This window comes from Cupressus sempervirens, chromosome 10 (assembly GCF_028749045.1).
Source record: "Cupressus sempervirens isolate cs-2001-9-10 chromosome 10, ASM2874904v1, whole genome shotgun sequence".
Classification (NCBI taxonomy): domain Eukaryota; kingdom Viridiplantae; phylum Streptophyta; class Pinopsida; order Cupressales; family Cupressaceae; genus Cupressus; species Cupressus sempervirens.
The window spans coordinates 574,341,227-574,356,970 of record NC_143127.1 but is presented as its reverse complement, the minus strand read 5'-3'; the positions used below and the strand labels follow the sequence as shown (position 1 = coordinate 574,356,970).

General features: G+C 36.3%; 1 protein-coding gene across 1 annotated transcript in view; it reads left to right on the top strand.

Annotated features, from left to right (window-relative positions):
* LOC149535177 (PH, RCC1 and FYVE domains-containing protein 1-like) overlaps positions 1-11,119 on the top strand; it is a 117,892-nt gene extending 106,773 nt beyond the window's left edge. Inside the window, exons 9-10 of the mRNA XM_089807319.1 lie at positions 9,631-10,094; positions 10,199-11,119. Of these exons, the coding sequence (XP_089663445.1) occupies positions 9,631-10,094; positions 10,199-10,349 (615 nt within the window). The 3' untranslated portion in view covers positions 10,350-11,119. The remainder of the gene's footprint in view (positions 1-9,630; positions 10,095-10,198) is intronic.
* Positions 11,120-15,744: the final 4,625 nt, after the last annotated feature.

Sequence of the window (15,744 nt, the reverse complement as noted above, 5' to 3'; positions counted from 1 at the left end):
TAGTGTCAACTGACACGGTGGTAGTGTTGACTAGTACGAGTACGATGTCAGTGTCGATTGGACAGTAGCATTAGTCCCAATTAGCATGATGACAACGTCGACTAGTATAGTGGTAGTGGTAGTTGACACGATGGTATTGTCAACTGGTACTAAGGGATTGTTGAGGCACGGTGGTAGTGCTGATTGGTACAATAACAATGTAGGAGTTTGATGCATTTGGTGAAGGCATTGGATCCGCATTGATGCAAGACCATCCTCAAGGAAGCAACATGATTTACCACGAGTTATGAGATTCCATAAGAGATTGGTGTGCATGATCGCACAAAGGTTTTGGATCAGAGTGCCGATTTGCTTAATTATTAGCTTCCATGGTGTTAGGATTAACCACGGACAAAAACAACAATTACATGCAAACATAACCAATATCAAAAAATAATAAATTGCACATAAGAGAACACAAGACAAAGATTTAAGGTGGTTCACCCAATCCCTAGGCTAAGTCCACCAAACAACAAGTCCAGCGTTCTTATTATCGAGTGATTACAATTTGATTACAATCCATAATCCTTTATAGCTCAATACCGTCACAAGAAGGTACAATATCATCGTACATTATGAAATCCCCGACCCTAAGCCATTTTATACAAGCTTTTGTTGCTTACAAAATTAGGGCTAGAATAAGTCATCCAAAAGAAAAAATAACAGCCGACGCCTTTTACAATAGTAAATTCATTTTTGGCTTTGGGGGAGTTGTGCTGCCCCCAAAAACCCAATAGGGGCTTTGCCCCTTGACCCTGCCTTGTATTGTGATAGGGAGCACACGTGGGGCTTTGCCCCAGGGCCTCGCAATGAGCGCTGGCCCCCAAATCCCCGTAGTAATAATCTTGGGAGAAACCGTGCCAAGTAAAGTGAGAGAAATTAATTGAGTCTGATTAGGCTCCACATCACAACACATGGGATCCTAGTGGCTTTAGACATAGCAATGTTTATATTAGAGTGAGACAACAAAGGCTGGTGGTGGTCTACTTCTCTCGATTGAATCAAATTATGTAAATGCAATCTTGAAGCAATAGGGAGCTTCAACGGATATAGCTATCAACATCAGCACATGGTAACAATGCAAGAAAAAACACTTCAAGAAGAAAGGGGGAAATCAGAAAAATGGAAAGCCCAAGAAAGATCTATAAAAAATAAAGTGTTTCAAATGTGAAAAATTTGGACACTATAGATCTAATTGCCCAGAAAACTCCAAACAACAAGCGAATTGTACAAATGTCGTTAGAGAAGAAGAAACTTATGATCCGGAGAATCGTGTTTTGTATTCCTCTTTATCAAATGAAATCTCAAATAAGGCATGGGTAATAGATAGTGGATCTTCCAGGCATATCACTGGATACAAAGAAACTCTAGATTCCTTATCAGAGAAAGTTAACGGTGAAGTTACTATTGGTGATAACTCTGCACACTCAGTTGAAGGAATTGGAAACTGCACTTTGAAACTAAAAACAAGAAATACTCTTCTTCTTAAAGGTGTACTCTATGTACTCGGAATTAAAAGAAACCTAATCTCTATAACAACACTTGAAGATGATGGACACAATGTGGCGTTCGTAGATGGAAAAGTATTAACTTGGGCTAAAAACTCTTCCATCAAGAAAACTAAATTAATTAGTCAAAGAAAGGGATACTTGTATGAGTTGGATACAGAATCCAGTCGATCTATTCAAGCCCTAGCTCATGAAGCTAAAGATTCAAACAAAATATGGCACAGAAGATTAGGGCACCTAAACTTTAAAACCCTATCTATTATGGAAAAGATGGTTACTGGATTACCAAAATTAAACAAAGATCACCCTAGTATTTGCAAATTGTGTGCCCTGGGTAAAAGTATTAGAAGTCCTTTTCATGTAGTACTAGGAAAACAAATAATGTACTAGAATTAATTTATTCAAATTTATGTGGACCCATGTCCGTTCCCTCCTTTGGAGGATTCTGGTATTATGTCTTGTTCATAGATGACTTCTCTAGAAAAACATGGATTTATTTTTTAAAATGCAAAGAATCAGAAAAAATCTTACAAAGATTTAAAGAATTCAAAGCATTAACTGAATTTTTTAGGACATAAAATTAAAACCCTAATATACCTCAAACTTGTTTAAATTTTTTTGTAAAGAATCAAGGATCAAGAGGGAGTATACTGTTCCTTATAACCCTGAACAAAATGGAGTAGCTGAAAGGAAAAATAGGACAATTAGAGAAGCTGCCAGGGCTATGATTTTTGACCAAAATCTAGAATACTATCTTTGGGCAGAAGCCTCTTGTACTAGTGTATACATTCAGAATAGAAGCCCTCACTCCTATCTTAAAGATAAGACCCTTGAAGAAGTATTTACTAAAATAAAACCTAATATAAGTCATCTCAGAATCTTTGGATGTCCTGTATACATTCATGTTCCAAAAGAAAAGAGAACCAAATTAGAACCATTTGGGAAGAAAGGTATCCTTGTAGGGTATAGTGAAACTTCTAAAGTATATAAAATTTTCATACCTGGATAGAAAACTATTGAACTTAGCAGAGATGTAATCTTTGAGGAAGATCTTGCATTCAAAAGAGCCATAAGTTCCAACGAGCCTTCTCCTTCATCAAATTCTGAAAGAATTAGTGAATCTGAATCCCAGAGGGAGAACCTAAAAGAGGTCGAAAATGAAAATATGAACATTGAGGAAAATTCAAACAAAAGACCACTTTGGGCCATAAAAACAGTTGAAGCAGCTCAAGATTTTGCTGCACCTTCATAATTAGTCAGAGAAAGTAAAAGACTTAAAAGATTCTCTGGTTATACAACAAATATGATTGATTTATCCAAAATAGAGCCAACCAATCCTTTTGATGCTATTAAACATCCAGCTTGGAAAGAAGCAATGACAGAAGAATATCAATCAATTATGAAAAATGATATTTGGGAAATAGTTCCAAGACCAAAAGGAAAATCCATTGTTTCTTCCAAATGGATATTCAAGATAAAGCTTGCAGCTGATGGGAGTATTGAGAAATATAAAGCTAGATTTGTAGCGAGAGGTTTTTCTCAGAAAAAAGGGATTGATTATGAAGAAACCTTTGCTCTTGTTGCTAGATATACTACCGTTTGAGCTATCTTAGCAATTGCCGCATCTAAGGGATGGAAGGTACATTAGATGGATGTAAAGACAACATTTCTCAATGGAAAGATCTCAGAAGAAGTCTATCTGGAGGAACCAGAAGGATTTGAAACCCATGATCCTAACACCTTTGTATGCAGACTCAAGAAAGCTTTTTATGGGCTTAAACAGGCTCCCAGGGCTTGGTATGAAAGGATTGATAAATATCTCAGCGGCTTAGGATTCTCTAAGAATGAAGCTGTTCCAAACTTATACTATAAAAGAGATAAAGATGGTATGGTAATAGTGATATTATATGTTGATGATTTATTAATCACAGGTGATCATCATCTTATAGATTAGTGCAAGAAAGATTTAACCGGAGAATTCGAGATGAAAGACTTGGGTCTTCTTCATTACTTCCTAGGATTGGAAGTACGACAGAATGTTGATAGTATCATGTTGAATCAAGGAAAGTACACTTAAGATATTTTGAATAAATTTGAAATGTGGAATTGCAAGCCTATGTCTTCTCCAATGGAGACCAATTTGCATAAACTTAAAGAAGTAGCTGCAGAATCACCTTCAATCAATTTTACTCTTTACAGGCAGATGATTGTGTCCTTGATGTACCTAGTAAATACAAGACCTGATATTTGCTATGCTGTTCATGCCTTAAGTTAGTTTATGTGTGAACTTAAGGAGATTCACCTAGTTGCTGTTAAACACATTATGAGATACCTACAAGGCACTCTTAATTATGGACTCAAATATGATAAAGTTGCTTTAGACTTGCATGGATTCACCGATTCAAATCGGGGAGGAAGTGTTAAAGACAGGAAAAGCACTTCAGGATGTTGTTTCAGTTTAGGATCAGCTATGATTTCATGGATATGCAAAAAGCAATCTTCAGTAGCTTAGACCTCCACAGAAGCTGAATACATTGCAACAGCAATGGCCTCTCGAGAAGCAGTATGGCTGAGAAAGTTACTTGTGGGGTTATTTGGGCAAGCCATGAATCCTACAATCATTCATGTGATATTTAGAGTTCCATCAAGCTCTCGGTGAATCCAATTTTCCATAACAGATCCAAGCATATTGAAATTCCTTACCATTATGTAAAAGATATGGTAGACAGGAATTCTGTTAAGTTGGAATACATTTGTATTGCAGATCAGACAACAGATATACTCACCAAACCTCTATCTAGAGTAAAGATAGAACATTTCAAAAAGAGACTTGGTATGGTTGAGTTGTAATTCATTTGTACTCTTTGATTATTAATAAAATAATAAATTTTATTTTGTCAGGCTATTGATTGTTATGGGCTCCACCATATGTAATCATTATTTAAGAGGTGACAATCTCTAAAATAATGAATACTTGTGCAGAAGGCATTATGAGAGGTGACGATCTCTTAGATAATGTCCTAACAGTAGATTTTACTGTAATATCTAGGTGAATTTTAGATCGTCTTGTGACATTGACATTGGTATATTCATGGGTCACAAATTGGATAAAGCAAGAATTCTAGAAATTCTTCGGGTTTATCTTGTATTCTGGTAGATGTTAAATTCAAGATCTAGTTGTGATTTAGAAATACCAGTTTCTATGAGTCACAAGATTTGTCATATCACAGGCTTAGTAATATGACTTTGTATCATGTGTTCTATGATACTACATGCTAAGAAGAGATAGACAGATATAGAGTATTAATTCTTGCTTAACATCTGTATTGATGTTGCTAGATATGATCTCTCTGTAGGATTATCAGGTTAAGAGGGAGTGTTTAGAATTTAACCTTGATAATCCTCAGGTCTAATGGTGCAGATCGCACTTGACTCTTCTCCTTATACATTCTCAAGAATGGCATTTGTAATAATTTATACATGCTCTATAGGTGCCGGCGATCTGGAATTAAATGTTTTAGTTTATCCTTGACTAATTTTAGTTAGATCTAACTAACATTTGGTTTATAGTAGCGGCTTAGAGATAATTAATTACTAGTTTATGCCAAGGGTTATGTCCCTTAAGGGACACACCCTCTAAAGAGAATATATAGGCAGGTTATGGATGCAGTTTGGAGACACAGTAAACATACAGTCTGATCTTCAAGTATTCATATTCCCACGGGTTCATAGCAGCAGTTTCATCACTCAAATTTGTGAATACAGTCGGGATCTGCAGTTGTTATATATATCCGCATATGTAGACCTGAACATACAAATTATATCAGGTTCATTGTAAGCCTAACTCTGTTCTGATCTTGAAGCCTGTTATCAAATCTCAGGATCTGCAGAACTGTACAGAATGGATTGGTTCCTATTATTTGCCCCCACCATCCAAGTCATCCACGATGGGAATCCAAGTGTCTCAGTTTCTTAGTTATTGCATGGGCCTTATGTTTGAAGGAATACAAAACGGCATGGTAACTGTTGTTGTCCCTCGAGGTAGAATCGAGTTGTATCTTGCAAGTACTAGAGTTATGTGGGTATCACTGAAACAATTTAGTTGGAGTTCATAGGGACAAAAAAATGATGTGTTCTCTTTGTGATCATTGTGAGGTTATTTTGAGTTGCGGGTCAAAGACAGTTTGTATGGTATTACTCAGCAGTATAACATTTTGAGTGTCATTACCGTGTGATTAGTTCTGCATATGTTGTCTGTGGTTCAAAAGAAGATCTTTAGCAGAGACTGGAAATGGTGAAAGATAGTGTCTTTCTTTTTTTTAGACTGATGATGTTGAACAGGTCTGCTACAGACATTACTGCTTCGACTTATTGTTGCATCTGCTTCAGACATCTGTTTATGTTCTGTACATGATCATTTGGTGTGTTCATCATTTTGTTCTTAGTATCTGTGAGATCCATAAGGCTTAGTATGTATTGAATAATGTAATATCCTCCCTAGATATTCTCCAAAATATTTTGCTCAATAATTTTCAGAAATAATAACAGAGAATTTATGCCATTAAAACCAGCAAATGCTCATATAAAATACCCAGAAAATATTATTGCATTATAATATTCAGCAATACAATAACAATCCAATCGTAAAAACAGTGATAACAGTCAGATTGGATAACCAGAAATGTACCTAAAATGCAACCTGTGAACTCAATCGCAAATTCACCGCAGATGATAAATTGGGGCTACGTCCAATCCACCCAAGAAGAATCTGAGGATTTGCGTCCTCGAATTCTGAATAGAAGCTGAAGCTTCCTTAATTTCTCCAAGAGAAATCTCAAACCAAATCAATATCCAGCCATGCTGAAAATGAGCTCTCTCTTCCCCTTTTAAGCGCAATAGGACGACTCTTCATATTCCCATTCTGGTCTTTCGTCTTATCTCCCCTTTGTCACCATTTTCCCCTTTTTAATTAAAATAGACTTTTTAAACAGTTTTAATTGAACTCCGAAGTCTCTTTTAATTTTTTATAAGTTGGACTTGAAATTTTCTAGTGTCCCAAAAAATGGAAATTACAAAGAATCTATAAAGTTTGGTGTGTTCATCATTTTGTTCTTAGTATCTGTGAGATACATAAGGCCTAGTATGGATTGTATAAGCTATAAAGCTTAGCGCGTTCATCATTTCAGTGTTGCTCTAACTGTTAAAAGGGCATGCTTCTATTTATTGTTAAGAGTTAGCAATCCCGTTTGGTTTTATCAGCTGATTAAGTTCGAGAGTAATGTATCCAGATTTTGTGCATTCAATAAAAGATCTATTTTGGTGTGGTTGGGTTTTTTAACTCTCAAGTGCAGGGTTTTCCCAGGATAATTTGTTCTTGTGTGATTTTGATTTTCAGCATATTGCATCTTATGCTATTCTGGCTCTAAACCTAACACTTACTACGTTGGAGACTCTGGAATGTGGTGATCTTGACAACTCCAAGCAACCTTTTGCTAGAAGTGATAGCCAATGGGCAATAAATGAGAATGACAAAGACAAGTAAAACTCATGGAAGATTATCACAATAAATGATAGGATATCAAAAGAAGTGGCAGAACAAATGACACAAGAAGCAACCATGGATGTAAGATGCAACGATGTCAGAGGTGGAAAAAAAGATGATGTGGTGGAAAGGAATGCAAGAATCTTTGACTAAGCTTGTGAAAAATGGAGGCGAGCACTTCCCTATGAACAAGAAATTATGAAGCTTGTTAGTTGGAACGTATGAGGCCCTAAAATGCCTAGAGAAGTGCCATCTGGTTAATTGGCTAATAGAGATTTAAGGTTATAATGTTGTTTCTCTATAGGAAAATAATGTAGATAGTGATAGTTGTTGTAAAAAGACTCCAAGTGTCTAAAGAATAGTGAAGGATATGCAGACCTAAGAGTTTTGGTAGTCTGGGCATCAGGAATCTTAAGCAGCTGAATGTGGCTCTTGGTGCCAAATTCGGTTGGAGAATTTATGAGGAACGAGAATACTTTGGAGCTTAGTTTTGCAGGCCAAATTTCCTGAGAGGAATCCGGAGAATTTGTTGACTCAACTTGTGTTTTACCTTTAGGCTCAAGCATTTGGAATTTTCATAGGGTCTGTAGTAATTTTCTCATAACATTTCTATCTTGGAAGATTGGTAGGAGTGATAAGATTAGATTTTGGAAAGATATTTAGGCTGATGAATGTGCTTTCAATGACAAAATGCATTTGTATCCTCTTGCTTATTGGTAGTGGTGATAAGATTAGATTGGTTTGGGATGCTTGCCAAAAAATTAGATGAGTGGCACTCCTATGGATCTGTTTATTTTTGAATTTTGTGAAAGCAAGGTTGTTAGGAAACAAGAGATGGATCTGAGAAGGGACATCTAGAAGTAAGGTTTTTATTCCAAAATGCATTGTTTTGTTGAAAAGATGTGTAGTCCTAAAGTCTTTGTTCCAGCATAACCAAATAGTGACAATGTTTGATAAGGGAGCTTTTTCACTTCCTTCTGGATTAAATATATTTTCAAGGGCTTCCAAGCAATTTCAAGGATGTTGCAGTATGAATTGCAGCCTCAATGAATTTGATTGAGAATTTTTTTCGGGCTTGCAATCACTCTTTTTACAGTGAACTGCATGCCTATCAAATTTGGGCTAGAAAATTGAAACTAACTCCAAAAAATGGATGCTACTGTTTCATTATTTGGTGCAGAGATCCAATGTACATACAGTTAGAATATCCTCATCCTAGGTGTACAAATAGTTGAGAAGAAACATACAGTTTTTCTTTTGTGGGGGCCTTCGATGTACAAGGGCTTGATTTTTGTATCACTTTCCAAAGCGTTTGGTTAAAATTTTTAATAAAACTTTATGGCTCTCAAGTTATAATACATAGGTGTCTTGTTAATAAGCTCTTTTGATGAAAAATTCAGGTTGATGTCACAATATTTCTGTTTATGTTTCAACATAGAGGTATGTAACTACTCATTTTGGGGGTTTGAACTATGAATTCATTTCAGATACATGGATGATAGAAAGAATAATTTTCCCTCTGTAGAGTCTTTGATTTTGTATACAGAGATAAAGGGTCTTGTTGTAAGGTTGCATTATCAGTTGAATCCAGCAACCTATTGTTTGCCTTCAATCATGGCGACACATTATATGCATGCATCATATACAACTTTTACTCGAGGAGACACTAGTGCTACATCTAATGAAGCTTTCAGAGACTTTCATGCAACAGATCATTGGACAGTTTAGGAGTCAAAGAGGAGATTAGAGAACCTGGAAGAGGATGGAAGACAATTCCCATCTTGCATTATCTTCTCACTGATTCAGAGAGTGAGTGCATTGCTTCAGAGGCACAAGATCTTATTATTCTCTCCCCTTGGCATCAAGAGCAACTTTTTCATTTGAGGATGTATATATTCCCTGGTTTTGTACCTTTGGATGTAAAGTACATCTCAATTCACAGGGGCACTTTATTTGTGTATAGTGAGCATGTCGTGATTCACAAAAGAAGTGTTGTACTTGTGAATGCAACATCTCAATTCACATCAAGAATTGGATTCAGCACTGGCTATTGTTATTTCAATTCATGGGTTCTACCTTTGGCCCCAGTCCTTGAGTTTTTGTGAACTTTGTGGACGTCCTGGTTAATCAAGTGATAGTAGACATTTGGGCTTCTTTTTATAATATTTGAAATGTAATGAAACAGTAGGGAAATGTTAGAAATATTGTATTACTTAGCTAAGTCATTGTATTTAGGATTTTAGAGTATAATCTACGTGGTCCATGACAATGCTATTCTTTAAGGAAACAAAGACAAGGGGTTTTTATACATCCATTTGTTAGACAAACAGATAAGAACTAAATTTATAGCTGATGACTTGTGAGATTTATGTTTGTGAACTTCATCTTTAAGCTAAAATAATATTTGAAGTGTATTGGTAGATTTGCAAAATAATTGTATAGATTTTTTCTGAACTTCTGGTATTCTTTAGCAGGGATGTTCACTTTTGATTTTTTGTAATAGCCGAGCTCTAATATTATTACTGTTTTCTATTTAAACAGCTGAAGGAAATGGCAGAAAGATTACCTGGAGGAACATATCGGTACAACAAACCAGGTTCATTGCCTGCATACACTTCTAATGGTTTAAATCACTCCCATTCCAATGATATTACTGTCTCCCCAGATTTCAATGGTGGTCATACCCATGGCTATCAATTCAACAGCACCTCAACCTTATCAGATGCAGATTCCAATGGTACCGTTAGCCCTGCAGTTGGAAATGGGTGTTCTAATATAAATAAGCAGCGTTCTGTGTCATTGAATCAAGTTAGATTGATTGATGATTCAAATGTTTTATTTCAAGCTCAAAGTATTGATGAAGGACCAAGATCTGGGAATAGAGCCATAGTTGAAAATGAGCATGAACAAGAGACGGAGTGGGTTGAGCAAGATGAACCTGGTGTCTATATAACACTCACAACCTTGCCAGGAGGTGGCAAAGATCTGAAACGTGTAAGATTCAGGTATGTGCTATAACAAATAGTTTGGTACTTTTCCTATATATGGTTGACATTACAGTCATGTAAAATTTTAAATAACAATTGTTCTCTTGTTGAACTAATTGCAGCCGGAAAAGGTTCAGTGAGAAGCAAGCTGAACAGTGGTGGACAGAGAATCGTGCAAGGGTCTATGAGCAGTATAATGTTCGTATAGCTGACAAATCAAGATTGTGTCCTTCATTGACATCAGGGCGACTAGAATGTATTGACAAAGTGTAGAATGCCTAATGGGTTTTGAATACTCACATTTTGAAGCTAGTTGTCAGCCTTGCTTGGGATTTTCCTTATAATGACCATAGTGCTATTCAGTTAGTGGGGTGACCTTTGGTTTCCTTAGCTCAACATTTTACATGAGAAAAATCTGATTGTACTATCAGTCGTAGCATTGGCAGGATGAAATTGATGTTCACCAACAATGAGCTTCACAGATGGTTGTAGTTACAGGTGGAGTTTAGCATTTTCTGATCTTCCAGTCAATTTTCTTTCACCATATATTTACACATCTTCAGATATTGATGAGGCCAAAAGATCAACGTGAGATCAAGAGATCTGATCTGGTGCAATACTGCAGTGGACCATGCATGCTGGACAAGTCAGTGTATTATATTTGAATGACCTCCAAAGTTATTTAGTTTCTGCAATTAACAGTAATAATAGTCATACAAAAGTTTCTTGAAATTCCTGTACACTCTTATATAGTAGCTTGCAGTTATATCTGTTAGCTACCATGTAATTTAAGAGCTGCAGCTGAGGAGCTGTAGGTATCATCTGGAATATATTATTCTTGAAAGTGAATGTCGGGCCGTGTTGAATGTGATATACAGAGGACATCTTGTTCTTGCTCTTCAAATTCATACAAGTACTTTGTATCAGTGCCAATATTTTCAGTGTTATTCCTTTCTTAAAGGGAAGGGTAAGGAGACAGTTTTTACCAGAAGTTGTAAGCATTTTAGTGCTTGTCTTAGTATGAAGTACAATCTTAAGTCTGAGATCTAGTTCCTTCATTCATCTACATATAAAGTTCTACTTAATATATGATCAAATATGTTAATGCAATAGCCTTGACTCAACACATAAATAAAATAAAATCATGTAAGACAAAGCATCATTAATGGATGCTTATAATTTGCCTTGTTTGATGAATGAAAGAAGACGACTTGTGTAGATCTCCTCCCTAATGGTCAACTCCACTATCTCCTATGAAGAAAGAAGCTAGATCTAGGAGAGGAAATGCATGATGAATGTTGAAGATCTTGAATGCTTGAATAATGGAAGAAGTATTAATTGCTCGTTTGAAAACTCTTAGAATGCACTTGGTTGATTGCTCGAGCATGGAATGCATATAGAACTTGTGGATCGCTTGGATTGAGTGCTTAATTGGTTGATTGCTTGTGGATGTTCAAATGAATTGAGAAGAGCTCCTTTCTAAACCAATTTTAGGGATTGAATTGAAAGGGCCAACTAGGTGGGAAAAGACCAGTATTTTGCATCAAACCTGGGAGCTGATTAAAATATACGTCCTGAGATGGTCAACCTCAACCTATAATAGGTATAGGTTGAGATTGACCTATAGCTAGAGGTGCAAAACTCAAGGTAAAAGTCCCTAATCCTAGGAAGTATTGATGAGGCCAAGAGAAATGCGGTGAAATATGTGGGAAAATTAGTTAGAAATGCATTTAAATCTCGAATATTGGGATTGAAGGGATGAATGGAGAGTTATACATAGAAATTAGAGCCACATTAGAGTTTTAGGTCAAATTAAAAGAAGAAAGACCTTGATTCAAGTAATTAAATGCAATAGGAGGTCCTAATATACCAAACTACACAAAGGAGAGCTAAAAATGGTTGCGCAAAGCAAGTGCTTGCTAGTTAAGATGACACATTTTGATTTAGTGCAAGGTAGGAGAATCCTCAAAGGAGATGTCCTAGCCTCCAACAAATAAGCACACAATGGGATATAAACAATAACACAAAGGTTTAGATCTAAAATAGTGCCAACTCTCATAATAGAATCATAAGATTTACATCCAACTTGACCAACTGTATGGCCTCTCGGGTTGCGGCCATATACAAAGAAAGTAACAATTTTGCAAGATCTCTCAAGATCCAACTCAAATCCAAGCTAGCCCTGATTTGTAACACACTACAACATTTGGGGTCAAATTGCGACAACGGTGTAATTTGTGGTGATTTTCATTTTTTTAAATTGCAATTGTCCCCGATGTCGTTGCAATACCGATGTTGGCGTAGTAATTGTGATGCCCTTGTGAGTATAAACAAAAAAAAAGAAAACAAGACATAAATTATTCCCCATTTGTTTTGATCATGGAGAGCTGCGCGCAAAAGATGTGGAGAGCTTCGAACGAGGGTGGAGAGCTCTGAAAGTTGTTGTGCCCTTGTGATCAGTGCATTTCGTTGATGTGCCCTTGTGATCTCTACATTTCATTGTCGTGCCCTTGCTTTGTGATTTCATTGTCATGTCGTGCCCTTGTAATTGCCGTGCCCTTGCTCTGCAATTTTTTTCAAGGGGAGAAGAGGTACTTCGTAAATGTTCTTTTCTTTTCCTTGTAAACATGAATCTATTTATATTTCCTTCTAAACATGTATATCTTTATATACACAGAGAGATCTTTTTTGAGGTGCTTACTACATATTAGCTCACAACAAAACAATTGATCTAGTTGCATACATATTCTAGAATCCAGATAATAAAACAATAAAACTCATTCAACTCGTGCTAATTGACTTAGCTCAAGAACTTGCACAAAAATAATGCAAACCAGGAAAAATGGGTAGAGTTCGCAAATTTTTTTACAAAAACATATCATAACAGATATTTATAGAAAGAAACAAGCCATAACCCAGTTAAATTGGTCCAGTTGTTGGTTAGCTGGGTTGATTACAAATTCTTGTAGAATTATCATCAGATTAAGTATAAAACGAACAATGAGTTGTTCCCAGCTAGCAGGATCAAATACAATTTTTCAAGGTGATAAAATTGCATATGCAGATGCATCACTTGCATGCGAGGCATGTAGTGTATTTCCCAACTTATAACAAATGGTTGGATATAAAGGCTCCATACGTTGGCCCAACAATGGAAGCCAATGATGTAACCATGCATGTATTAGCACAGTTTCCTTGCAAGGATCCCAAGTATCTATTGTTGCTATTAATTTGGGCACTGCTCTATGATCCAAAATGTTACGAAGTACTGAAGCCTATAGTAACTTCTCCCATGTCTCTAGAAAATGTAGCATAGGTTCAGGGTCCCTTAGCTCTCAGGAATTTGTAGCATCTATTCTCACTACTGGAAGAATAACTGCAATGAAGAGTTGAGTGTAAGGAGTTGAAGAAGCAAGTTCTGCTTCTATGCAAATGCCATAATCACAAGGCTCATTCCCTTGCAAAAGCCTCTTCCACAATGACATAACCTCTAAACCATGCAAAGGATGTTGAAGTGGTTCCCAACCTTGTAACACTCTTATAAGCGATGGCAAAGAAAATGCATATGCGATACATGACAAATTGTACAACTTGTAGTCTTTATATATACGAAGAGATCTTTTTTAAGGTGCTTATTACATATTAGCACAACAAAAAAATTGATCCAATTGCATACCTATTTTGAAATCCAAATCATAAAACAATAAAAGTCACTCAACTTGTGCTAAGTGACTTCGCTCAAGATCCTACAGAAAAATAATGCAGATTAGGAAAAATGGGCAGAGTTCATAAGAAATTTTACAAAAACATATCATAGCAGATGTTTTTAGAAAGAAACAAGCCATAACTTAGTTAAATTGCTATAGTTGTTGATTAGTTGGGTTGATTACAAATTCCTGTAGAGCTGTCATGATATTAGGTACAATAAAACGAACAATCAACTGTTCTCAACTAGTAGGATCAAATACAATTTTCCAAGGTGATAAAATTGCATATGCAGATGCATCACTTGCATACCAAGCATGAAGCACATTCTCCAACTTATAACAAATGATTGGATATAAAGGCTCCATATAGTGGCCCAACAATGGAAGCCAAAGATGTAACCATTGATGTATTGGCAATCTCCCTATGAGGATCCCAAGTATCAATTGCTATTGTTAATTTGGGCATCACTATATGATCCAGAATGTTATGAAGTACTGCATCTGGTAGTAACTTCTCCCATGTCTCCAAAAAATTTAGCATAAGTTTAGGGTCCCTTAGCTTTGAGGAATTTGTAGCAGCTATTCTCATTGCTAGAAGAATACCCTCAATGAAAAGTTGAGTGTAAGGAGTTGAAGAAACAAGTTCAGCTTCTGTGTAAATACCATAATCATGAGGCTCATTCCCTTGTAGAAGCCTATGCCATAATGACATTACCTCTAGACCATGCAAATGATGTTGAAGTGGTTCCCAACCTTGAAACACTCTTATTGTAGACACCTAAATTTGATTACATCAATAGGTAATCATATTTAGTCATCTCCTAAGACATTATTGATTAAATATTTATTATTTAATTAATTAATCGTCATCCCCTAGTTAATTAATTAATTAAATTAACTATAGTCCAATTGATAAAATTAAATGATCACCCAAAATCAATTTATTAATTAAATCCCTATTCCTCTATTAAATTGGATAAATCATCAAATCTATTCAATTTAATTCCATACCCCCATTTTATTGAATAAAACATTCGAAAACCCTATGCTAACCCCTAATCCAACCCATTCACCCATACTAACCTCACTTAGCCACCTAACTGACCCATCCCATCAAATCTAAGCCACTTACCCCCTAATCCCCCTCTAATCCAAGCCTAATCCTCTTTTAATCATGTGCACAATCATAAACATGGGTTAAGACTTGCTAACCCAAACCAAAGTCTAACAATCTCATTCTCCCCTCACCCTCCAACATTTATGACCCAACCATCTCTATTTATGACCCAACCATCCCCACTTATGGCTCAACCTCCCTCATTACTCCTTTGACCAACCCATATCCTACCCTCTCACATCCAATCACCTTGAGACACGTGTCACCTCCTAATTGGCTTCAAACAAGCACAATCCATGTGCTCCCCTTTGAGTGCATCCTAGCCCTCCCTCACCATCTTGCCATCCTTGCATCTTGATCGTCCATCCCTCTACCCCTTGGCCTATAAATTGAACCTCCTCCCTTCACAAGATAATCCACCTTTTCATGCAAAGTTATAATGCTATTTTGAGAGCTTAGAAACTACCAAAATACCATTATAATGCTGAAATACCTCCATGATTCCCTTGTTTGAAACCCTCACCCATGCACACATTTGGTAAAAACCCCCATCCATTGGAAGCTTGAGCACAAAGTGAGCATACATGCCCTCCCATCAGGGACATAGATTCGTCATCATGAGAAGCATTTGAGGAGTTTACCATTCTTGGTCTACTTTCCTCAATTATGTCTTCTTTGGTCCTATCATAAGTGTTTCCCATGTTTAGTATGGTTAAAACTTTCATTTAATAGTTAGTTTTCAATTTGCACTACTAAATTAGGTGATACACTTATAAGCAATGACAAAGCAAATGTAGATGCAATACATGACAAATTGCACAACTTGACAGGCTAGTCATAATGG